A 27,233-nucleotide genomic window follows, 5' to 3' on the forward strand; every position below is an offset into this window, starting at 1 on the left:
GAAGTGAATCTCTGCAATCAGGAGCTTTGAACAGGAATAATTTAACTTTGCTCTGCTCTTATCAGGTTTGTTTAACAGCTTGTAAAATGCAGAAAGAGGGTGTGGGAAGTCGCAAAAGAGGTGTCCTTTCCTTCCGTCCTGCTCGCCCACATGAAACAGCAAAGATCAGACGGGGTGTTACGCAGAATAAGTTCACAGCCGATCGGAAAGCCTCTCGGTCTGGACAAGCTCTTCCGACACTCCTGCAACCTGTCCTGTGGTTGCAACTGGGTGCTGATTCAGACCAGAAGGTTCAAATCACCATGTTCCTTTAATTTGCCCCATATGGCCCAAAGGAAGAAAGAAAAAATAGAGTAAAGGTGTCAAAAAATGGCCTCCTAACTGGTTCACTGGACAGTAATAGGGTTGATCTGATCTTGTTTTAGAACACCTGACTGGTCAACAGCAGAGGCCATGGGGCAGGAAGAGGATGTCTGTGTGTGTGTGTGTGTGTGTGTGTGTGTGTGTGTGTGTGTGTGTGTGTGTGTGTGTGTGTGTGTGTGTGTGTCTCTATAGGTGTCACTGAATGAAACAAAGATGAAAGAGGATAAGTGATCTCAGGTATAGGCAAAAATTTTCCTCAACTTTTTGGGGCGACGGGGGCTGTTCTTGCAGGGTTTTCGCATATCTTAAAATGTTTATGAATGAGTGCAGTGGCCCCACCCCTCCTTTTTTTACCCCCTTAGATTTCTGCCCTGACCAGAATAAAATGCAGGGCAGCTCAGCCAGGGTCGTCACAGAGAAGAGGGCTGACCGACTGACTGCACCAAGCAGAGCGTGAGGCCATTCACTTGCTGCTTCACTGCCCCGTGCAAGCTGACACACACTCACTGACTGCTCACACACACACACACACTCTCTCTCTCTCTCTCTCTTTCTCTCTCTCTCTCTCTGTCGCAAACACACACCGGCTCTTTCCCTCCCATACTCACTCACTCCCTCTCCCTTTCTTTCTCTCCCTCTCTTAGTATCACACACATACACACACAGAGTCAGTCACCAACCTTCATTCAACTCCCTCTCAGCCACGGGTCAGCAGCTCAGACAGGCACCTTGTTCCTATTCAGCTGGAAAGAGTAGAGCATCGCAAGGTGCACACGTCCACACTGGCACACACTCGTGCTAAACCAGGCGGTACAACCAAACGGAGGGGGACACACCTGCATCCTCGCACACACCCGGGACTTCATCTGTGGGTCAGGAAAGAAGATTTCATTCCGAGAAGGAACGAGGAGCAAGACTAAAGAGGAACTTTTAAAAGTGGATTCCTGTTATGACAACAGTTTGAGAAACAGTCGGGTCAATAGAAACACAGTCGAAGCCGGAGATGACATCTGGAGGACCTTTAACGAGCCTGCTGCTATAAGAGGGCCTGCTGCTGGGACTGGTCATCTGTCACGTCCGAGCAGTCTTCTGTGAATGCCATTTCCCTCCCTGCTCACTTCAGGGCTCCCACCCTCTTGTCATCCCTCCACTGGGACACACTAGAGATCACCAGCATGCCTACAGCTTGCACAAGGTGCACCTTGGGAGTCTGACCCACCATGTGCAGATGGACGCCGCCCATAGCTCATCTCTGTCCTGAACCTGCACTGATCAGCGCCACTGTGTCCACTGGACGAGCCGTCCCCCTGCCCACCGCAGCCTCCCTCTGCCTGGCATGCTTCATCCTGCTCCTGGTCACCGCCGGTACCACAACCGGGGCCTGTCCTCCCGGGGTAGGGCGCGAACCCTTTCAGGCGCTGGCAGGCGGCCTTAACTGTTCGTGGACGCTTGAGAGGCACACTCGCAGTTACAATCACCTAGAGGGTGATGTCCGACTACGGCGGCTGTACTCGGCCAACAAGTTCTTCCTCTGCATTGACAAAACAGGCAAGGTGGATGGCACCCGGCGGAAAAACTACCCAGACAGTGAGTAGATATTCTCTATGTGAAGTGTTTACTGGGTGTTGTCATGGACGGGATGCCCTGTGACGTTGTGACTTTATCTTTATACCTGTATTTTCCTATCTGTTCACTTTTATGGCAGTTCACAGGGATATCCTAAGGTTCAGCCACTGCTGAGCTATTTGTGTTGTGTTTAGAGTATGTGAGAGAGGGTTGCTAGGTAAGGAGGGAATACCCTGGTGTGGATTTGTGCTCCCTGTGGGAGAGCCGGCACATGAAAACTGACTTGAGGAGAGACATTTTGCATCAGTTGGTGAGACAAGCTGGACCTTGGAAAAAAAATAAAAATTTTAAATTTCTCTAGGGAGAAACTTGTCAAATCTGTGACGAAAGGATGTCAGTCGTAAAAGGCAGGTGTACATGGAAACAGATTCCTTAGACTTGTGTGCCTGTTATCCTTTGATCAGTGTTATCTTGAATGTGTGTTGAGCCTGATTTCAGGAAGCTGTGGATGTCAGCAGTAATGTTTCTTTTGGATAAATAACCATTAGTCGTTGTTTTCTAGGAATCATGCACAAAGATTAAGTGCAAATGACTGACCTCATATAGCACCTGCTCAGATCAGACACTTCCCAACATGATCAGTGTTGTACACATACATTTCCAAATAGATGCACATTCTCCCAGAAAACAACAGTCAGTTAATCAGTTTATAGATAAAGGTTTTTTCCACATGTTGGATCAGGTCAGGTGGGCCGACTCCGTTGATGACCTGAACCCCTTTGACATTCACTTCAGGCTGACTACTGACTGGATATCCATGTGAGATGTTAATGCCTTTGAGGGCAATATTTATGTTTTTGGTTGTTAATGCCTTTTACACAAGTGGGTGAGTCAGAGTTTTTCCATAAGGCTACTGGGGGCAGCAGCAGCTGCGGCGAACTGCTAATGGGCCGGTCTGTCTGTTGTCACTCTTTCAATAAACTCCGTGCAGCAGACTGAATGACATTTGTTAACCTGTCAGAATTAGTCACCTGGGAGAATCTTTCAAAACCAAACACTCTCGTAAAAATTCCACTTGCGACAAATGATTACCGTGTTAAACCCAGACCCACAAGGCTGCCCAAGCTCTCAGGTAATACATGGTTTGTCAGCTCACATAACAAATGACCGCTCAAAAACATCCAAATATTTCTAGACAAGGTGGATGAGTGGCAGCAATTCCAAATTTTTACTTAGCATTCCCAAAGTTCTGGATATCTTTCAATGTAAGCGTGATTTAAGTTGAGGGGGTGGGGGGGTGGGGAGGGCGCAGCAGGTTTCTGAGAAAGTGCAGTCCCCTTGGAGGTAATGTCCTTCCACACTTTAGACATCATCCTCTCATTTCCTCTGGAAACAACGATCCTTTCTGCGCTCCTATAGGGTGTGTGCTCGCACCCGGCATCGACCCATCGTCGTGTAGATGCTGGGTTCAGTCTGTGGTTGACCCTCAACACGGGGCAAATCCCTTTTTTTTAAACTGGACAAAAAATTATTGCAAAGATCTTAAAATCAGTTCAACTGTTTTCTTTTGGGTGGGTGGGTGGGGGGGTGGGGGGGTGTAATGCCAAATTGCAATATATACATCCCCTTAGAAGTGCAAAATGTCTGCACTTTTATTGTTTTTCTGCACGATACAGCAGTGCTGACAACAGCCCTAGACAAAAACCGAGCCCAGCTGTCTGGCCGAACCCTCTGTCCTCTGTGTTGCCTGCTACACCCTCACCTCCACCCCACTCAGTTTTTCCAGCCCCTGCTCCCAGCTCTCAGGTGCAAAAACAGTTGGAATTAGTCAACAGGCTCTCTGCTAATTGAGGATGGAAAATATTGTATCAATCCCAGTGGAGCGGGGGCATGGAACAGCTGAGGGAAGAGGGAGGAAGACTGGCTTGGATGGAGGATGAAGGGACATGGGGACAAATGCATAGCACCCAGGCCCAATGAATACGGTTTAGTATTTTGTCAGCCATCCATTTCAGTTCATCAAGAATAAGCTCCAAATAAGGCGTGTGATACACTCATCGATAACCCTCTAAGCGAGAGAGCCACGGGTAAACTTCATACGTATCAATACGGAATGTATCAGCTCCCTTGGTGTTATGAGAATAATGTCCTTTTTGGATGGCTTTTCCTTAAATAAATTAGAGTCAAGCAAAACGCAAGCTTACAAGGTTTGCGATCGTTAATCAGATCAGCTTCTGATAGAAATTGGAAAGACAAATGCCTCAGCTATTGCCTGAGTACAGCTTGTCAAGTCACATAAAGCAAATATACTTTAGACTGATATGTAAGTACGAGCCAGCTGATGCTAAAATGGTTCAAAATGGCCACAAGAAAGCGTACAGCGCAGCACTTAGATGGAGAAAAAGGGAGGGTGTCGCAAAGTGTTTTTCTTTTGACCTACGGTAAAGCAGTGAGGGATCGAGAGGAAAAAAACACACCCAAGTGTTTAGAAAAGCTGCAGAGGCAGGTACGCATCATATCCTGCTCAGGGTCATCGGTCATGGCCTGCTAATTAGACAGCAGCAGAGGTTCGGGAGCACGCCTAGCAACCAATCAATAGAGAAAATTGTATAGAGCTACACGCAAGTAGTCCTGAATGCAGGGAAGGAAATAAAATTGCTATTTAAAGATTAAATCAAACTATGAGTGCAAAGCCTTTGTTTTGCTTGCTGTCTGTATTCATCTACAGTTTCTTAAGTTTCATTTTTGTTTATACAGCCTCCAGGTAGTTGCGTTCCCTTAATTCACCCTTAAGAATTAAGCTCACCACACTGCAATAATCAGGCGGATCGTCGCGGCCAGGGTCGCTCTTTCCTCCTTCCACAGCCACGTCCCGCTCACAGCCAGGGTGGGATGTGTTGACTAAATTTCCCTCGGTGTGCAGCATGTTGCCTGTTTGATGTGTCAGTTCTCCAAGTTCATTGGTGTGTTTGGCTTGGATGTGACGCATGGGTAGAAAATCTTCCACCCTGCTGAAATATTCTGGGGAATATGTTCAAAGTTGTCTTAAAAAGTCTGGAGACGGACTTTTCTTGAAAGTGAGAAAGTGAAAAAAGTGCGTGTTGATGAATGGAATTAACCCCCACTGTAAATGATTCGAGGCGATATTATCTAAAGCACATTAAGTCTCACATTTGGAGCGACACATTTTCTATTCTATGCAAACATGTGATTTAAGAATTCAGGTGTTATGTTTGAATACAAGTCCTGTGAAAAAAAAAATAGATTTGCTGTTCAAAGCAAGTGACAGTGAGGGTGCAAACATGTCGCAACTTTGTGTTTAAAATCATCAAAAAGTGCAGAGGGAAATAATATTATGGCAAAAATTAAAGAAAACAATCCAGATTAAAGACTATATAACTGTACATTGTATCTCTGTTTTTGTTATATTTTACTAAATGAACAGCATTTTATTTGCTGCTGTATTTTAATTGCGGAAGTCACATTTATTTTAGAAATGCAAAAAAAGAAGAAAGAAACTACTAAATAATTATGCAGAACTATGTGGATTTGGATTCAAAATCTTTTAGGAAATTTCCGTTCATTTTGGGGTTTTTTAATTTAAAAAATGGTTTTTATTTCCCTAAGAAGAGTAACTTTGATCATAAAATCAAGCCCAAATAAATCTACGGTATATTTTTATCTTATTTTAACACCTGCAGTTTAGCTTCAAAGTTAAGGGAAGACACAGATCCATGTCTGGTCTGCAGGATTTGCAATTTTGTGAGAACATTCAATCTGTCGTGGACGTTCTGCAGCCTCACCGTGACTCGCCATTAATTCTGCATGAGCTCAGACGGGCATGTGTGACTGGATCAACATCAGGGCGGCTGGAGGGGCTGAAGAGGGAAGCACCTGGCTGAAGGAAGTCCTTTGGTGTTTTAAATCAAGAGAATACACATGTTAATGAGGCCAGCCTACAGAAGGGCCGGGGCGTGCTTTGCTCAGCATTGAGGTGGAAATTAAAGGCTGGAGGAGTGCTGGAGCGTTTCCCGTTGCTCATTAGGCCTTATGTAAGGTTTCTTCTGGGTCTTCTCAATCCAGAGACCATTCGTGGACATTTTTAATGCCAACGGGAGTGAAAAATCCCACAAATCATGCTTTCATTACTGACCCAGGAACTGTCCTCAATCGACGCAGGACAAAAGGAAATCAACGCTCTGACAGCTGTTTCAGGTATTAAAAGGAAATCTAAAGAAAACATGGCTGACGATGTTTAGAACACGCCGTCCTGGGAACAGCGGTACAAGAGTGTCACTCTCCTTTTTAATTAGCCGAGCATCTCCCGGTCCTACCATTGCGGTTTGATGTCATGAATGGGCTCCAGAAATGTAGCAATTAGTAGCTACCGAACTTTAGCAGTCTGGAGGCACCACCTCACTGGGATTTACAGGGTTCATCAGTGGGTTTATAGAGTCTGACTTTGGCTCCAGCAGCCTCTTCTGTTACTGAATCCCAGAGCTCTGCACATCCTGTGGGTGTGAATCCAACACAAAAGAGTAGATTTCACAGCGCCAGGAGCCAGTTATGTGGATCTTAAAGCCACTGGTAGATGAAAAACCCTGACGGACAACAAATTACCAGTTGGTTTGGAGGGGCTTTATAAGTTTAATAGTGTGAACATTGCAATTTTCTGTTCTACTCCCTCTGTAGTCCCTTTAAGACATCCCTTTAAGAGACCATGTGAACTGCGTTGTTATTTTATTTTATTTTTTATTTTTACGTACGTGAGTTTTAATGTTGCTCAACACTGAATCAAAACTTAACCTGATATTTTGATGCCTCAAACTGAAGAATTTAATCACTCCAGATCATGTTTCTGGCTGAGCAAGGAGGAAAAGCTCCAGCTGTTTTTAGGAGGCAGAGAGAGGGCCTGAAATAAATGTAATCATTCATGAAAGAGTAGAAAGAAATGAAGTCATTTATAAAAAGAAAATTGTTTTAAAAACCGTGTGGAAAGGGGGAAAAAATATGTCAAAGTTAATTCTTTGTGTTTTTCAGAGAGAGTGTAAATCGATCACGCAATAAAATCCGTTGGGAACAGGCACATGTTAGAATTTCTCACTAAGGAGCAGCTGTCAGTCATATCTGACGATGTACAGCGAGCGCGCTGACGTGTTCAGCCCACTGAGTCATGGGGAACAGGTTCCGTCTCTGCCTTCAATAATCTGAGACGCATTAATGATTTTGTTTTGGCCTTCCCCATAAAGCTTCTCTCCTCCCTGCAGAAACTGAGCCAGACATCATGTCTTGGAAAGCGCTTAGCCACTGGCCCGCGAATAAAGCAGCTGAAAGAGACCCCCCCCCCCCCCTTCCCCTGAAGGGGAGGTGAGGGGGGACAACTTGGCAACTCTAAATACAACCACGGCTGACTAGCTAATGCTACAGAACTTTAAAGGTGTTCACATTGAACCTAAAAATCACAAGGAGCCTCAGAGACCAGGAAGCAATAAGAGCAGGAATGTAATGCACCTGTTGCCCTACAGACAAATCTGGGAGATTTGGTCGAGATCATAAAGGAAGCAACAAGGGACCGTAAAATCACGTGCTTTTGAGTTTATTACATGTAACATTGGCAAATCTGGGTCTCCCCACTTTGTAGCCTGATGTAAGAGGAGCACATGGCACTTGTGTGACCGTACACTAGACTTTAGTCTGTCCATTTCCCATAAACAGCTCTTGCGCACAAAGAAACCACAACCTACACAGCTAAATACTGGCTTATTGTAAAGCAATCAAGTCATAAAAGGAGTCACGACACCTCAGTGGAAGTAGTTCTCCACGCTGACACATATTGCCGGCGTTATTGTTCCTTGTAACTAGTTTTTACATCAAATAAAGAGGATTTTTTTCATTTATTTCACTTTCATCCGCGCAGAGCTGCTTTTATTTGAGAACGCCGCCAGTTGTTGTGTGCTGACAGCAAAGTGTCAAAGCTTTAGCACCCAAACAAAAAGGAAAGTTTAAAGTTCCATTAGAAAACTCCATGTCCCATGAGGAGATAACGTTTAGGTGTCATTGAAACGCAGCCGCGTGGCCGCCTAACATCTTGATACGCCCTTACTAGACGAAGCCGGCCTGACTTACAGCGGTCATAGTGAGTTTGACAGCCTGAATGTCTGAGACCGTTTCCCATAATGCAGCTGATGCACAACATTTCGGTACGCCTCATCTCAACTCCTGGAGCAACTCTTCAGTGTCTGTCAGACAGGCAGAAGTAGCTAAAGTGATAGAGGCACATGTTTAAGAGTGCATTAGTCTACAAGGGCCACACGCAGACCACACGGAAGACAACGTAGACTTGACATCAAAACCGAAAACCAACATGCTGAGTTGGTATGACAGGAGGCGGTTACGTTCATGTGTGTGTGCGCGTGTTCGAAGAAAATGGAGGAATTTTGTTCCATTAGGTAAACAGCCTCCTCCTGAAGCTGTGATGCTTTGAAGACGTGTCTGGACTGAATAACCGTGCTGCATTTCCTGAAGGAGGATAATTAATGCAAATGAGGAAGGTTGAAGACGCTCTCTCGTGCATTCCACCAGATTGAGACCATACACTTTCTGAGGTCACATGCACTCAGACCTGCATTCTGTCTCAAAGGCAGTTCCTCTAAATTGATGCGAACAGAATGGGAGGATTGCATCAGGACTCTTCGAATGTGTATGTGTGTACAGTAAGAATGCATGCGTCTGTGTTTGTACATCTACTTGGGGGAGCGTGGAGTGGACTCTAAACTGAAAAAGATGTGCATTTTCTTTGCCTAATGGTTAATACGAACCAGACTTTACCTTGCACTCAATTCGGGTCTATGTATATCCGTGTGAGGGTGTGTGTGTGTTTGCATACATGTGACATGTGCAAATTTGTGTGCACACTGGTATTTTCCCTGTCTGGAAGCTCGTGCTCCTCATTAAAACACAGATGGTGGCACAAAGCATCACAACAGACCAGTCAGGACAACATGGTTCCCCCAGACATCAGGTCACTCCTGGTGTTTATTCTCATTCTTGCTGCCTTCTTGTTCTCCTGTCGTGCGCTGATCAAAGCAGAATACGGCAGAACAATATATGATAATCCCTCTTGTTAAGTTCTAATTGGTCTGCCTCCTGCTAACCATAAAACCTGCGCAAATGAGTGAACACTGCAAACTCCGGGTAGATAAAGGCTGCTTTGACCTGTTTATCTATCCGTCTGTCTTTCACTACCATCCTTTTGTTTCATTTTCTGTTTCCCTCTCTCCACCTCTCACCATGTCTGCCTCTGCCCTAATGTCTCCTCTCCTCCCCTGCAGTGGATAGGGTTGGGGTCAGGGCCTTTTAGCCAGTGGAGCAGGAGACAGCTCTGACAGGGCCGCAGATCTTCACTCGCGTGTCCTCTGTCACCTCTCTGTGCGCCTGTCTCATTTTAATAATGTAAATATGGGGCAAACTCAGGCCAGGGAATATTCTGTGTCTGGGTGCTCACTCACTGGAAACTCACTGGCCCACACGTGCACACGCTGTCCATGTATTCTTCAATCAAACTTGGGTTTTTGTGGTTTCCTTTTTACCGAACTTACAACTACTGCAGATACTTTATTTATCCAATATGCTGCTTTATGAATTTTACTTGGTTTGTTTGTTTGTTTGTTTTAATAAAAATGGGGTGTAAACTGTTTTATGTTCCGTTTTATGACATATATCAGCAGTGTATCATGTCGTATAAAGGACAGCCTTCCTCAAAAGTAAAATCCACTCATTATGTTCTCTTCTATGGCCATAGAGGATGTTAAACAGCACAATTTGATTCTTATCTTAATATCTTTGACTTACCATCCGCCCTGTTTTTATATTAGTATGACAGATGTATACCTCATCTCCTGTAATTAGATGCTTGATTTACAAGGATCTAATCAGTTAATTAACTGATTTTCTGGGGCAGAGTACACTAACAAAATCCAGGTCAAAGTTCGCGCAAGTAGCGGCAAGAAAATAACTTCATCTATTACAAGTTCTGTAGCTTGGATTATTTTCTGCAGGGTCGGCAAACAGAAATTTGGATTTGTTTCCTCTGCCACATCTGTCTGTTAGTAAAATAACATATAAACTTAAGTTATGAATGGATTGAAATGACATTTTCCCGAAGTGTTTATAGTTGGTCAATGAACACATGATTAATTTTGGCGATGTTCCGGAGGGACTTTGACCTTTAAAAGATCTTATGCCAAAGGGCTTATACTGTACTATATATAGATATACACACCCCACACTACGGGTATAACTCACATGTAGGGGGAAGACCTTTGGTCTACAAGTGCTTATTTCTAGTTCTGTATTGTTCTGCTTATAAAACTTGTCCAACTACCTATTTAAAAAGAAAATTAAAGTTGAGTATAGAGAGCGTTTGATTAATTGTCAGGGAATTCTGGGTCACCTCTTTGTGGAGGCTAGTCAGTAGCTCTGTTAAGACCACAGCAATGATGGAGGTAAAGCTTCAAACAGGGCATTTGTTCTGTCCTAATTGCGTTGGATCTGGACGGCCACCCTAAACCACCCACAGATGCCAAACACCAGTTTACTGCAATTTAGTTGCAGAGGGGAATGACCTCAGTCTAGTGTGGATCCTGCTCTCCCCACCACTCCTCCCAGGGTACCAAAGGGCAGGAAACTGCAGAGGCCGTGAGTCACAAAGCTCTCGGCAGGCAGATCTGTTCGTAACTATCTGCGAAGCCTTTGATATTTTGCTATTTGCTTTTTACGGATGTGATGCATGATTTGGTAGCAGTCTGCCTGGGTTGTCCTGATTAAAGAAACAACCTTAGTCGGTAAGATTGCAGCCCCTCAATACCACACAGACACAGACGAGCGCGCAGTGGGCTTCGTTAACCTTTTTCACCCCTGCCATCCCTCAGCCACACCACACCATCCCTCCACAGCGTCACTCACCCACCCCCTAGGCTTGTCCTCTCCTGTTACCTTCTCTAGCTGGACGGTCCACCCCCACCACTGTTTGTAACTCTACGGTCTGATCAGCCAAAGGTCTTCACCTCAGCCACTCAACATCCTGGAGCGCCCTAATGAACTGACTGATGATCCATTACATACAATCACAACTTAGCATGTCCAAGGAAGTTAGCGTTCCATGTTTGAATTACCGCAGAGTTACTGATGACAGGACAGACTAATCACTGTCATGGAGACAGCGTGTAGTAGAACACACACATGCATGCACACACAAACACACATTTACATAGAAGATCATAATGACTGATTAAATCTCTCCGTAAAATTCTTTATGAGCTAGAAATCAAAAAGCAAGTTAAACTTTGATTAGCATGTTGATTTAGATTATTCAATTTTTTTTACACCATTAGAGATTAAGATATAAGGGGTTTTTTTTACCATGGAGTCTTTACACCGTCTAAATCCTTCTCCCATCCACATCTGTATCCCTTTTTGAACAGAAACACTGTTTTACTTCTGTCCGCACACATCCAGATGTTGATGGTGATTCAGGAGTATTGGGTCAGTCTGTCTGGGGATAAATCAGACAGACTAATCTGTCCTGTGAGGGGATGGGGGGTAATTGGTCACATTTGACCCCCCAGCCCTCACGGACTGTGGGAACGCAGGCTTTATCTAGCAGCGGTAATTGGCTAATGAAACACTTCCGCAACCCTTCCACTAGATTGTCATCCACCGGTTGGGATTGGGTGAGGCATGTTTGTGTGTGTGGGTGCGTGTCTGTGTGTGTGTCCATCTGCATGAGTATGGCTGATACAAGTTATCAGAAGTCTTGTTTGTGTGTGTGCGCGCGTGTGTGCGCACACAGGGGTGCATGCTGTCTAGAGAAAATGGCAGGATGCGGAACTCCCTCTGGCCATCTCCACAATTTTATCACCATCATCAGGCTGACGAGGCCTGCAGCGTACTGATACATTGACAGAGCAGACATTAACGTGTGGTTGCCATTACAGCCCAAGTTTAGGTCCGAGGAAAAGTTGGGGTGACTCGAATTAGATTTGGGGCCTGAGGCGGGGTTTTTGCCAGTTGGCAGAGTTTTTCTCATACTCCCCGTGTTGCCATTGATGACCCGATGTCTCTCTTGTGTGATCTTTTATCGGGGTAAAGTCGGGCTCACATCAAAAAGACAAGAAAACCAGGCTGGGGCGTGTGAGTTGTGGGACTGGGCTGTGGGGGTTACCGAGAAAATAAAGGCTAAAGTTACGGCACCGAGACAATGTTTCTGAGGTCCCATCAAGTGAGCCATTCATGGGTTCAGGACTACCAGTTTGTGGAGCCAGGGAGACACTCCGATAGAGTGGGGCCCAGGGTGGCCTTCTCTTTTTGTCCCAAGTTGACCCCTGCTCTCCCGTATGGCCTCTGCGCCCCTCACCTGGCCTGTCCCAGTGCACCAGTAACAAGATACCTGTAATTTGCTCTAATGGCCTTTGAAAGACCTGGCTAGGTTAATCCCCGGAGTACTTCTCCCAGCAGCACCATATGAAAGGGGTGGGGGTAAAAGGGCCGAGCGCGAGTCCTGAAAGAGGACCGGCCTTTGGATTGTCTGCAAGAGAGTGTCACCCCTTGCGGCCGGGCTGGGGCCGCGGGAGTGTGGGAGTCAGTTTTCATCAGATCAGCAACATGTAGTTTGTTCACAGGCTCAACAAGCTCAGCTGGGGTTTGTAGAGAAGAGCAGCATCTGCTTTACACCTCCTTTAGTGTCTCAGACTGGCAGAAAGGGGAACAGCCACACAAACAGGCTGCAACTCTATAAATTGCCGCTACGATTCTATCGAAATCTAACCACGATTGATACTGAATAACAGCGATTGATATTTCCTAACACGTAGAGCAGAAATTTTGATCCAGGGTGATGAAAGACCAAGTCTTAGGATCAGTGAAAGAAAATGAATCATAAAATGGAATGAATAAGAATAGTTCAAGATGTCAGTCAATGAGAAAAGAATTCTTAAAAATATGGTGTGTGTATTTATCTGGCAGCATCCTGGACACAACATAGTGTTTACAGGGTGATTCTGAACGTTACAGCATGTTTACATCTGTAAAGGTTCAAGCACGTAAAAAGAGGGGCCACAAACACTCCTGCTGATTATTTTCACCGCTGTTATTTTCATCATCTTCCAATTTCTAATCGGTTCAAACAGGAGGGGAAGTAATTCGAAATGTGCAGGAATTCTGAACGCGCCCGCTGAAACAGACCAGAGAATCTGAGCTCATTGGGGTCTGCAGGGTCCGGTCTGGTTCTCTGGCATGTTGGGTTGAATGTTTTGCTCTGTGGTCAGAGTAAACAGTTCAACTTAGGTCCCTGTTTGGAATTTATATTTGAAAATATTGTATGTATTTAGGAAGATATATTTATATCGGTGTATGTCTGCATCTCTGCTGCCAAAAGCTTTTCAATATAAATAATAATTTTGTATGATTGCAGTTAAATTTACCTGTCTATTCTATATTATTACACCATAATCTTGAGTTGAGTTCAGACATAAATTAAATTCATGTCTTGGATAGGAGTCAAGGACCAATTGATTGCAATTTTGTGACTTTTCCTGCTCTGGATCAGGATCTGTTGTACAGTATAATCATTACATTCATAACTCAAACAGCAATTGAGCGTGGATTTGGCTGAAGTCTGGCATGTGGCTTGGGTTTGACCCAAAAATAAATGTGTTTATTTTTGTGTGTGGCAGAATTCTGACTGACAAACATTTCTCATGGTGGTCTCCAAGAAATACATAAAATATTGTAGTGCTGTGAGAGTGAGCAGTGATGCATGTCTGGAGCAGACAAGGGAGGAACAGGAGGACTGACCCAACAGAGGAAATGTTAGAGGGGCAGACAGCGCACTAGAAGAAATGGAGTAGAGTTAGGCATCAAATTCACCTGTCATTAAGGTGCGGTATCATGTCTGACAATACATTAATGACAAAGATAATATCAGGTGTAAATGTGTGTGATGAAGTGGATTCTGGTGGGATGCAGCACCACACTTTAAAGACAAGAGTAATAGAGACCTTAGAGGATGAGAGGAAAATGCTGCATGCTCATTGGCCATCTCTCTTTCTCTCAGACAGACACACACATGCACGCATGCACACAGCAGTCACTACTTTTAAAGAGACTGTTTTTTATAGCTTTTTTTATAATCCTGTAATCTTGCAAGGATGTTGCATAACATGCATTTTTAGCCTGATTAAATGTTTTTAAATGCTAAAAAAGTCATTTTTTCATCACATTCTGTCTGGAGACTCAACGTGCCTCTTTTGCATTGTGAGGGAAACCTGAGAAAACCCACCAACATAAACCAAAATAAGCCTTGAGCCACAACAAAATGACTGAACATGGAAGCTGAAAGGTGAACAAAATCTGAATCTGTTTCCATACCTGGATTACTTTTATAGCTTATAAAATGAACAAAGGTAACGCTTATTATAGCTGTAGCAGCAGGGAACAAAACACATTTGATTCACAGCAGAATCGTAACTGAGCAATAAACTGTAGCTTCATTCGTTGTGTGTCGTCTCTCTTAATAAAGCTCATGACATTGTTGACATCTCTACAATGCTGACATCTGGATGTGTTAATACTCACAGCCTCTTATATCACTGACAGTCTGGTGAAAACCAGACACACAAAAAAGGTCAAAGGTCGGTCCTTGCACGACAGAAGTAATGCAGCTCAGTGCTCCCTCGTGCATTAAAGTGAAGCCCACAGTTGCAGAGACATGCTTTTATTTTGAAGGAGGGTATAGATTGATATAATATGGGCTTTCTCCCTGAAGTTATCGGATTGATTAAAATAATTCGGAATGTATTTTGGCCCAAACTAGACAGGAATAAATGTAATGGTTTATAAACCTAAAATCATAACAACATTTTAGTCATTTCAGCTAAAACAGCCATTGGGAGATACCACAGCATCTGCTAATCAAGGGCCATGAGCTTGTGATCCCAGAGGTCAAAACCCTGCCCGATGAAGCCTATTTTCCAGGAGGAAATCTCCACTGAAGTCATGGTTCACAGGCAGCCCATGTTTACTCTCCTTTCACTCAGTTTAGAGTATCTTTGGTGTATGTGTTATGCATGTGTGCCGTCATCCGACCCCATCCTTTGGTGTTCAGCTAATCTGGCGTCTGTGTGATCAGTTTCCATCTGATCCTCCCTGATCTGAGCCCTGCTGAGCATGCATCACCACAATCAGTCTCAGCCACTCTGTCAAAACCAGAGGAACAGTTGCTGGAGTTCAACTGTCACCCTTTTATTTACCGGAGTTTCCATCTAACAGAGCAACCCGATTAAACAAAAACACTGCAGGTATGCCTGGTAAAGTCCGCCGGACAGCTTTCTACATATAAATTGTCTTCCTGCCTTATGAAGCTAGAGATCGGCTTTCATCCAAGCCACTCATTGCAATGAGATCATCAGTGCCCTGCTATCACTTCCTACTGTACATTTATTACTGTCAGACTTCCAGTATATGAGCCTCCTGTTGAGCCACTGCTTTATCTGCCAGCTACAAATCAATATGGAGAGTGTGGATCGATTTCACACAGTAAAGAGTCTAAGAACCAGCCATGCTGTGATTAAACACAGCTCATGGCATTTTGGGAGGTTTTTGACAACATTGATGACTTACTGTAAGTTGATTTCTCTATTGTGGCCCAGCCAGCAGCATTGCGCACTGATTTCCAGCCCATCTTTGATTTCTTTGCTACATACCGAGGACCATGTTTTCCCCATTTTTGTCAGTTGACAAAGCCTTTATCTGAGATCTGTGTGTTTTCTTAATACAAATGCTGTGTACAATCAGTGCATGTGTTTCTTTGACTGCCCCAGGGAAACAAATCCCTTTTGATTTGGCATCATTATTGGACTTTTGAGCATTTTTGATCAACGACCTTTTCTTTTAAGGCTAAACATTTGTTGTGAATCTGTCTTGGCTGCTTGAAGGTAGGCAGAAAACAGCCGCCTGCTGGATACTTCCCACTGGAAGAGCAATCACTCTGAAGAAGTCGTGCAGACTGATGAGCCCACAAAAGCTGTTAGACTGTACAATCTCAACATCTGCAGGAGGCACCTGATACTTCTAGTCAGGAAAAAATAAGAAATTCGAGATGGTTGCAGAGGGACTATCAAGATATTTACATGCACAGAAAATTTGAGCATGTCCGAGGTTCTTTTAGAAGCTGATTGAGTTCCGTTTAAGCTCAAACACATATATTTGCTTATATATACATTGAAACCAGGTCTTGGTCAGAGATGCATAAAATCCATAATGATCACCACAGTTCTATGTAAAAAGATTCATGTTAGAGGTTATGAACTTTTCCTGCCTCCATCATGATGTAAATTATTGCATCAAATCGACTGATTCCTACTAAAAACATTACTATTCTGTACTCATTACCTGCATTGATATGATCCAGTTTTTTTACCTGCATTTCTGCACACAATGTTTATATTATCTTCAGATTACTGAACCAACTACAGGAAAAATGAGTTTAGTTCCGGTACCAAGTAGAAAACATTTCCATCGGGCTGCCAGCGGGGGTATGAACCTGGAGAGAGGTCATATATGAACATTAAGCTGAGCCACTGAGGCTGAGCAACAGCTACAGTGCAAAGGACTTCTGCCTGTGTCCCCATTTATGCGCCACAATAAATAACGTATGACGTATGTTCAAGTCTACTAAATTATCAGGTGATTTGCCTCCTTTAGCTAAATACTAATAAAACCCTCTTCCAGTTGACCTCACACTTCAGAACATCACCTTAAAAGTGATTGCATATTGACAACTATTCATTTTTCATTGATTTTTTTCACCATGAACCGCAGTCTGTCCATACATGTATCGCTCTTGCTCTAAAATTCACCATGTTAATGGCTTTATTCTTTTTTCATCACATATTTTGTTACATTATGCCACAGAACATTTCCTGGCCACAGCCCAGCCAGTTCAGGGCCAATGAAGGCACATACATACAACGGTTGTTTGACTTTGACAAATTCAGTTTATTCCAACTCTGGTCAGGCTATGCCGTTGACAGGTTTTGTTAAACTATAACTGGCCAGTTATAAACTATAACTGGCCAGTTATAGTTTAACAAATGCATATACATGTCATCATTTACACGTACTGAATGGTTCCAAAAAATAAGTTACTACTCATTTTATGAAGCCTTAAAAATCATTTTTTTTACAAGATCAATCAGTTCTGAGCAAGGTAAAGAAATATGCAACATATGTATATAATCTGTTGCCCCCTCACCCCCACCGTGCTGGAGAACTTAACAGGAAAAAGATGGCCCGCTCTACAATTAAAGGGTTAATGTCAAATTGTCCACATGGCAACACCTGTGATGGCCTCCGCCAGAAAGCCTGTTCTCATGGTAATGTCTCAAGGTGTTTAAAGAAATAGTGAGTGATGCTGCCTTTGTCTGCGCTGATACACACAGGCGGCTGCTTCGCCCAGTACCAGACCCTTCGAGGGGGTCACAGCAGATCAAAGGTGCTGGTCACAGCCATTAGGCCCAGCAGCCCAGACCCGACATGAAAAGCTTGTGTTTTGAAAAGAAGGGCAGAAGGAAAAAAACAACAGGGCTCTCTTCATTTAGAAAGCAAGCAAACTGTGAAATAATTGAAAAGGTATGTCAATCAAGAGCAGGAGCACAGCAGGAACCCCAAGATTCCCAGGCTCGGCTCTGGTTGAGCACTGAGCCATGGAGGGCAGCTCAAGGGGGCAACCCAAGAAATTCAAGACCTGGGAAAAGGAACAAAAAAGAAGACAGGAGGGAAATGAGCAGGAAAATCTCTTTTTCTCACTCCTTTTTCTCTGTCTTTTGCTTTTTTCCTGCTTAAAATATGTGCTGAAAAGACCTTTTTTGCCGCACTTTGTAGAACTCCATTGAAAGCGCTCGATCATTAATAAGATCTTGTCTAGCTCTTCACCTCTCAGGTGAGTAACAAAGACTTATCGGGGGCGGTGGGGAGGGGGCAATGTCACCAGCTGCCCCCACCTACGAACTCCACATCTTATAACCAGTACCCTCACCCTTTACCACCCCCCCACCCCATTACTATGAGTCTGACAAAAGGAAACCCCGTGAGAGTGTCTCTCGCTTTCCATTCTGCTTTTTTTTTTCAAAGTCAGAAAAGGCTTGAATGATCTGACGATGGGCTAACGTCCAAAAAATGGGGGACAGAAAGAAAAGAAAGAGTAAAAAAAAGAGACTGGCTAAAAGACATTTTCTATGCTTTTAAAAATCCCATAGAGGAGAAATAAATGGCAAGTCCACAGTTGACTAGACATGTATAGTGCAGGATTTGCTTGTAGTGGCAGCTTGAGCTTATTGACAGTCCCAGCCAAAACATGTCAAAGGTTAAGAGATCCTGCCAATTGCAAGTGGGAAGCCAAAAGTACTGTTTTCACGAGCTCAATAGGGCCATCAGTTGATACTTGCTCAGCAGAACACAGGGCAGGAGTGACCTTCACTTTTCAAAGCAACACAGGCACAAAGAGCTAATTTGTCTCCATTATTTCTTTCTGTTCTTCAATTGTGATGCTCTTTGAAAGATTTAAAATACTTCTAGAATTCAAATATGTCCCTATTCATTTTGAAAACGAGTTGAATTTTCAGATATCCTTCTAGGACAGAGCTTTCAGACTTTCAACGTGAACACTAACAGCTACAAATATTTCACCCTAATTTCTCAGGGTTTGAACACAATGGAGTGACTTTTCAAAGGGGAACCTGTGAGTTATCAGGACCTAACTGGTCTTTATAGATGTGTGGCCAAGCGTCCCAGGCTGGAGCAATTCCTCCAGACGATGTGAAATCCCTGCTTCATTCCCTTACATCTTTTCTGTCATGTGGCTGTGAAATGAACGTGAAGTGTGTCGCATCTACGCGACAGGAGGACAGGAAAGACAATATTTAATACACTACTGATGTTCAGCAGCTTTAATTTGAACACCTGCTGCAGATGGGAGCAGGTCCAGCATCTCAGGACTGCTTTCTACAACTTTGTTTATTAGATTTTTCTTTTAACCTGATATTTAGCCATTTACGGTACACCCAACTTAGCGATTTCTCAGATGTGACAAACATCCTTGCAACACACCTACTGTGCCTGGAACTCAAATGATGGCTATTACTGCTGGCACCACTTTCAGGCACCAGCGGTTTTCATTGGCCTGGACTAATCCCCCATAAATCCTTGCAGCGCTCCAATCGCATGCCGGGCCTCGGCTAATTGCTTATGAGTCCCTTGCACGCTCCAGGTGCAACCATAGCACACCCGGTGTTTGTAAACACAGCTTGTAAAGAAAGGGGCTGCCATCAAAGTGTTAATGTTTCCTCGCAGGATCAGAGACTACGCGAGAGTGATGGGGGTGCAGCTGGCCCGATACCTGGATGGACTTGTCTCAGGCATTCCCTGCTTCCCCCAGCTGTGGGGTACACTGAGGGCTTCATTTAGGTGGCCGTGTAAGAGAAGAAAGACACAGGAGTTTGTGTTTGTTTACCTTCGCCTGCTTTTCTCTACTCTTTTTTTCCACTCTGTACTTTTTTTTGTGTCCGTGCCTAAAGTGGATGACCTCACTCTGTAAGCACGGCCGCTGGTGTTTAAGGCTCAAAAAAGCAGAACTCTGAGACGGTTGCAGATGGGTGTTTTTAAGTGCCGAAGCATCAGATGTGCTTTTCAGAGCAACAGGAATTGTGTGACATGTGCAGCTGCCCTTAACACAAGAGTGATTAGCGTCTCAACAAATTAGAACAAGAAAATATGGCAATATTGTGTCTGTCAGGGAAAAAGTAGTAAGTATTCAATATTATTTTGAATAATTTTTACTGAATTGATTAAATTGTCGCTCCAAAATTGCCAGATTAACATTTCTTTTCCACCAGCATTTTCAGTAAATTTCATCACCAAGTATTTATTTACCTGGTTATTAAAATTCTGGTGATCTGTATGTATTGAGTTTCCTTTGCAACTCAAATCCTAAAAAAATATTCAAATCAGGAAGGTGATGTCGAGGGAGATGGTGCAGTGGTTCACTGCTGTGGCCTGTCAGCTTCTTATAATCTTGCAAATGTTTTTCCTGAATATTCATTTTAGGATGTGTCCTACTTATAACTCCTGTTACATGTAGTACAAAATGATTTGTTTTACCCTACATCATCTGTCCATTTCTCCTAGCTTCTATTCTTTTGCTCCATTTTCTAAATGACTGTAGCGATTCCAGGAAAACTGAAAGTTCCCACCACCTGCAAGGTACTTTTCTCAAGGAAAGTTTGTGGTTTAGACAATTGTTAAACCAGGTAATTTTGGTGGAAATGTACAAAATCTGTCAAAATTTGGGGTAATTAACAAAAGGTCTTGTAGTGGAAAAGGGGCTAATGAGGCTCCAGCTATTATGCTTTTTGACTAGACGGACATGTATATTGGACTAGATATTAGGCAGCATTAACGTTGGACAATACAAACCCATAATATTGATTATGATAATCACCTGCTTTACACACCTTGCTCATATTGCAAACTCAGCAGACTGACTGATGAGTGAAGACACAGGTTACTTGGAGTAGAGCATCATAATTTGACGAGTTAGCAGGGTGAGCAGTGAACCAAAAAGCTCTCCATTAGTTTAAAATAATAAAAACCCTTTAGACACATACGTATATGGAGACAATCAGTTGGAGGCTCACAGTGCGACAGAAGCATTTTGTGATAAAAGGCCATTTAAAGTTGGGCTAAAAGTGAGAGCCTTCATTTTCCACATTTTGAAGCGTAAAGGCTGCAGGACTGCTCTGTTCTTTGGAAGACTTGCATTTGTAATAAGGGAGCTGCATGTAGGTCAGTTGGGTGGCTTCTGGTATGCTGCTGCTTTTATGGCTATTTCCTTTCTTAACACCTTTGGGTCACCCTACCCTTCAGCGTCTTGACCCGGTACAATGATTACAAGTTCTATCCAAAGCCAACAAACTGCTTCCTCTCAAACATCCTTCAGTGGTTTGCCCCCTGTGCCACCACTTTTCATTTCTCTGCATAGACTCGAGATTTCATCCTCTGATCAGATAACAGACCACAACGGGGTGCCTTTGAAGGTGTGAGCAGGCAAATGAGTCCAGAGGAAACATCATTCAAAAGCAGGCTTCTTTTCCAGCAATTAGTTTCTATTCAGGACCCTGTGGCAAACCCTCAGGTCAGCTTCAAACATCGCCTTGTTGTACCCATGACAGTGGGAGTGAGCCTTTATTTTGGTATGCAGACAAAAACCAGATCAAGAGTGAACCACATGGGACTTGTTTGCCATCACTGCCCAGAGGAGACAATTAGCCCACAGGTTGCCAGCTTTTTCATGGGCTGAAGTGGAGCTGAAGAGGGGGCTTAAGTGGCCAGCAGACAAAACTTTTATGTCCCTCAGTAAAGCACACAGGGTATCATCATGAGGATGTGCTGTCACATCTGGAGGCTGGAGGCTGGAACGGATGCAGGCAGTATGGCCGAATGAGCCTGTGCAAGTTCAAAATGTGCATGCATGTCCAGATTTTATCTAGATTGAGATGTGAGGCTCTGCAGAGGTAACGGGATCACTAGAAAATCAAGCCTGGGATTAATGCCTGCTCTGGTTGCAGTAGATATAGTTCAGAATGTCATGTTTTGGATCAGAACATCTTGCTCTGGCATTAATTATAATCTGTATATGCAAATAGTGTTCAACTATGACCAGTTGTCTGTTTTGGTCACATTGGGCTGCATTTTGTCACACACAGGTAATGATTCTCAGTCAACCAGTCAGTGCCCTGCAGTGGGTCTGTCCCAACAGACGAATGTGGTAAAGAACTAATGGGTTACATTGGAACCCTCCTGGAAATGGTAGAATAACATCTGAGTTGCATTCTTGGGTTGCATGTCCTGAGGAACTTCTGTGTCTGTGACTTTTTTTAAATATATTTTGGTTGTTGTTGTTGTTGTAGGTTGTCTCTACCCAGAGAATAAACTGGGGCTTGGATCCTAATCACTAATGAGAGAGTAGCTTTTAATGGGGATGCTCGGGAAAGTCTGTGTTTCTAACAAACATCCTTGTTCTCTCCTTTTTTTCCAGGCCTGATGGAAATCCGATCTGTCAGTGTAGGAGTTGTCGCCATCAAATCTGTCAGCAACGGGCTGTACTTAGCTATGTCCAAGAAAGGCACGCTGTTTGGATCGGTGCGTATACAACTTGAGCGACATTGTTCTTGGAGGTCAAGTAGGGGAGGTTGGGAACGGGAATGGGAGGAGAGGGTGACGGTATGGGGGAGGTATAGGGGTCCCAAATGTCTCCCCAGCCAAACATGCCCGATTCTACTAAAGGGATGGTGAATGTCAGGAATACTTTTGCTGGAAAGTCCAGAAAAGGTCAGAGCGTTATAATCAATCATGGCTCTACACCTGGGCTGTGATACCTGCAGCTTCAGTCGGCTTGTTCCACTGTCAAAATAGATAAAAGCGGCACGAAACCCAACCAGCAGCCACAAAGAAGCAGCTGGCCTCCTTGAAGAATCCTTGCATGCCATCTGCAAAGTGCTGTTTCACCGGCAAGCTTTTAAAAGTAATCACCTCCCTTTGTGAAAATCAGACACACATCAGACCTGAGGGGTGTCGCGTCTAGCTCCACAAACAGATTAAAGGGCTTTGTAAAAAAAAGAGTCTGTAGCAGTAATAACACCAGTGACTTCAGCACCTTTATCCTCCTCCTGTAATAACAAAAACCCAATTAATTGTGATGAGCATATATTATCCTGGTGTGAGGAGGGGGGGGTCCTGAAGACACCATGACAATGATCCTTAAATATATGGATGCAACATAATCTCCTCCCACCATCAGTAAAGCGTCTTGATTGATAGTGTTCAAGAGTCAATATAAAAGCGCCTCATATATAAAACAAATAACAAAAAAACCTTATATATAATTCTTAATATGCAATGTATATTTCAATCAAACGCAAGGCTATAAAACACAACAACATCAGACCCAGACTCAAGGACACCAGCTGTGGTTTAGTGAAGTTTAATTGAATTTTCTGCAGTTTTATTCCAAATTATGACTCTCAGATGGGCTCAAAAAGTCAAGTTTGGCTGCTTTTTCATGCAACAAAACACAAGGGGAATAGTTCCAGAGCTCATCCGTGGTGCGGAGGGAGCGGACACGTCCTCTCATAATCCACATCCAGTCGTGTTGCTGCTGCACTGATGACCAGAAAGTGGCCCTTTCACCTCCTCACTCTGTATGTTTACTCCTACGATGTTTTCGTGGTGTGCTGGAGAGTTCCAACTATGTTTGTGCAACCGAATTCAAGTCCGACCAACACCTGGACTGTATTTTACTGCAACAACACATTTTATGCTCTGTGGTTGGACGCGGGCTCATGGCCCAGTGGGCCCGGCCCAGTCACGCCTCCCCCACATTAACCTCTCTGTGCTCCTGCCTCTGATCACAGGTGAAGTACAACCCGAGCTGCAAGTTCAAGGAGCGCATAGAGGAAAACGGCTACAACACTTACGCCTCCCTCCGCTGGAAGCACGGCGGCAGGCAGATGTTTGTCTCGCTGAACGGACGGGGGAAGCCGCGGCGAGGTCACAAGGCCCGGCGGAGGCACCCGTCCACCCACTTCCTGCCCATGCTCCCGTCCTAGCCGCCCGGCACCGAACTCTGTCCGGCATCAGGCTGCCCCGCCTGGCTTCTCCCACGATGCTGATGTAGCTGAGGCAGCAATCGGTTCATTATTATCATTATTATTATATTATGATTATTATTCCATCCTGTCCCATACTGTATGTACATTTGTTGCAGTTTGTAACATTTATAGAATTAGCGTAATGTGTACTTTTAAGTTATTCTCTGTGATCTAATGATGTCATTGCAGTAGAACTATGCTCTATTCAACGTGTCTGTATGAACTGCATGTTTTGGAAAAAAGTGTTTTCCCGCTTGAGACTATTAACTTACAAAAGGGTAATAAGGATTTTTTTTTTCAAAAAGGAGAACAATAAATATGTCCTATTGGTGTTTTATTTAGCCAGTTTTAGATGCTCTGATCAATATGATCACATGCATCTGAAACAGTTAAGATAAATATTAATTTAATCTGTGAAAATATAAATTTGAGGTACTCTGAACCATCTGAACAATCTGGGCTAATTTTATTTGTCAAATCTGAATGCCAGCTTGCTCATGAGCTTATTCAAATAATTCCACAGAAAACCTGATATTGGAAGGTTAGCACTCCAGAAATTAAAACTAAAACTGACGAGCAAGCATATAGATTGCTTGGAAATACATTTTTCAGAGTTTATAGCACCACCAGTTAAAGTATAAAATATGTTAACAATTTTACTTGTATATTAAATACTACATTGTAACAAATTATAATAAGGGTACGTTTATTCACCAGTAATCATTTAGCAGTAATAAGCAATAGCTAACAATTAATGTGTCAATATGTGTGCTTAAAATCAGACATGATTTAAACAGAAATATCTTTATTAACTTTAGCAACAGTAATTGCAGGTTATGAGATGTCATCTAAGTGGCAGGGTTGATTTTTTCTTTTTCTTTTAAAGGTAAAAAAAAAAGTAAATTAATTTATTATTTTTTTAAAAAAATTCTTATTAAAAATTAGTTACTCCTCACACTCTATTATGTTAATGGAATTGGCAAGATTGTAAAAAAAGTTATTCTAAACACAAGGGTTATTCTTTAATTGACATATTGATGCTCAGCTAGTACTTATTACTACGTTAACTAATAACCTATTTACCCTTATTGTAAAGTGTTACAACTGCGTTAGTTACTGAACTATCCCAGAGTTTCTACCAAAATACCCAAACGGAATTTTTTTCTGATTATTTGGGGCTATTGTCATGCAACATGTAAAACTTTCATTGAGCATTTGCTAATTTTGGAATAATTCTCAAGCGTATCTAAAAGAATTACAATACAATGTGAAGGCATAAATAAATAAAAAAGATTAGTCAACAGGAGACAAAGGCCAACACTTTGTGGCCGTGAAAGAGTTGTCTGTGCCACCCGGATAAACCCAGAGTTTGATCTCTTCTGTACTGAACTGTACATAAGTTAGACAAACATAGCATATATATACATTTATGTAATTTCATATGTGACTGGAAAACAACCAGAATGAAGCTGCTGGGGGAAAAAAGTTGGATTTTTCTGGACTTTTAAATGCTTCTACCTACTTCTCCCAAATCCCATTTCCCTCAGTGTGATACTGGTTCTGGGTGTCTTCAAAGTTTCTTCTAAGTCATCATAGCGGCCGTAGGTACGGATTCAGTAGTCTTTAGTCAAACCCACTGTAATAGTAAACCGTTATCACATCCTGCTTCTGTCAAGTCTTGGTAACATTTCCTCCCTGCTGTCGCTTATAGAACATTTAATATATTTAAAACGTTTTGTACTCTTTAACTGTTTCAAATGGGTGTTTGTTATTACTGTTGCGTTTGTGTTGGATTGTAGTTTGAAAAAAAGGGGGAGAAAAATACTCAAGACCTCCCTGCTTGGTCCTTTTTAATGGTTTACTGATACATTTGTGATCCCATGGACAGCATTCAGTCATAGGCCAGTAACTGTAGTTTGTATATGAGGCAAAATCTCAGACGTGTCTTTAGACTCTCTTCTGCAACATGAACTCATGTGAGTGCCTTGGTCTATGCTGAGTATGGTAACTTAAATAAAAAAAACCTGGATAAACCCTGCATCATGCTTTACTGTGTCACGTTAGCATACTTTGAACTTCACCCGCAGGTGCAAACGTGGCGTTCTAATCTTGCCTCGTGTGCAGCGCTAACTGTCTCGCTAACATCTAAATCAATGTTCCTGCAGCGGGGGGGGGGGGGGGGTGCGCTCCCTGTGACTGAGGAAGGGGGCTTCCTGTGACTGATGGGAGCGCTGCGATATGAAACAAGCGCCGGGGTCATTTATGCCAGAGGAGCCCACCAGCGGCACTGGAGGCTGCTGCGGCTTCACGGGGAAAAACAAAAAGAGGGTCGGGGGTGAACAAAGGCCGACCTTTCAGCTTGTCATAATGTCAGATTACCGGGATGGGGTACATTTCTGCTCAGAATGGCATGGAGTCCTACTGTAGCCGAGACCTGATTATAGCCTATCTACATAGAATTACAGTCCAGATCTGGGCAGTAGTTGCCAATATTAACGCTTGTATTCTGGTAGAGGAGAGTAGTCTGAACATGTCTTGACTAACAGTGATTGTTGTTTTTGTCCAGTAGTGGGCGCTGTGAATTATTACATGCACACATCATGATCATACGACAACTTTATTTCTACTAAATCAATGGGCTACATCTAAAATAATGTCTATGTAAAGCAAGTTGTAGCTTTGTAATTGTAATGGGAATTAATAACTCCATCTTCTGCCTGTACTCAGCTGACTCACCCCTTTTGCCACTTTGTCCTCTGTCTTTTCTCCTCTACCTCTCTGCCCTCCTTTTCTGACCCTCCAAGAATCCCTCTTTTCTTCTCGGACTAAGAGCGCAATTGGCCGCCGATGCCAGTTCCAGGGACACCGAATGGGGGCTGTAATTATCATTGCTCTGCCACCGACCTGTCAGTGCACTCGCCAACAAAACAAGAGGAACCTTTTGGAATTCTCCATCAAAAGCTTCGGCCTTTGATCGCGGAGCAAAAGGGGGGGGGGGCAAACAGTGTGCAAAACGAACGAAGAATGTCCCAAAGAGAGACAGGGGGAATGGGAATGACAGCCGTCCGGATGACGTCCTCTGCACTCGTCGTGTTGATGTCAGGTGCACAGGTGTTGGTTTTTGATCTGTACGGAGGTGAGTCACGCGGCCATGTTGTCGCTAAAGCTAACAGACCTCAGGTTAGCACCTGTCTGAACACTTCAAGTCATCATGAAAATTTTCTACCCTCACCAAACGGAGCCGAGCGAACAGAAAAGGTTACTTTGGTTGCTTTGAAATGAACTGGCACCTGAGCGCCAGCAAAAGAAGAAATAATAAAAGCCCATTTTGAGGGTCTTAACTAAAATCTACAGGGGCACAAGTCATGCTGCTTCAGCAACAACAAACTACAGCCCCTGGAACCTTTGAAACCCTGTGTGGTAATTTTCTCTCACAGCGACTGAAAAGAACTGTGGTGGGTGGGAAAGAAGAAAAAGAGATCCTCGCCACTCATAATACCAATCTTATGTATGTAGACGAAAATGGGAAGGGTGGGAGGGGTG

General features: G+C 43.5%; 1 protein-coding gene across 1 annotated transcript; it reads left to right on the forward strand.

Annotated features, from left to right (window-relative positions):
• Positions 1 to 796: 796 nt before the first annotated feature.
• Positions 797 to 25,723, forward strand: fgf22 (fibroblast growth factor 22). Its single transcript, XM_057038263.1, has 3 exons — positions 797 to 1,950; positions 22,079 to 22,182; positions 23,454 to 25,723. Exons 1-3 carry the CDS (start codon positions 1,584 to 1,586, stop codon positions 23,646 to 23,648), a joined length of 666 nt encoding a protein of 221 aa, XP_056894243.1. The 5' UTR covers positions 797 to 1,583; the 3' UTR covers positions 23,649 to 25,723.
• The last annotated feature ends 1,510 nt before the right edge of the window (positions 25,724 to 27,233 follow it).

This window comes from Takifugu flavidus, chromosome 7 (genome assembly GCF_003711565.1).
Source record: "Takifugu flavidus isolate HTHZ2018 chromosome 7, ASM371156v2, whole genome shotgun sequence".
In the NCBI taxonomy this organism is placed as follows: Eukaryota; Metazoa; Chordata; class Actinopteri; order Tetraodontiformes; family Tetraodontidae; genus Takifugu; species Takifugu flavidus.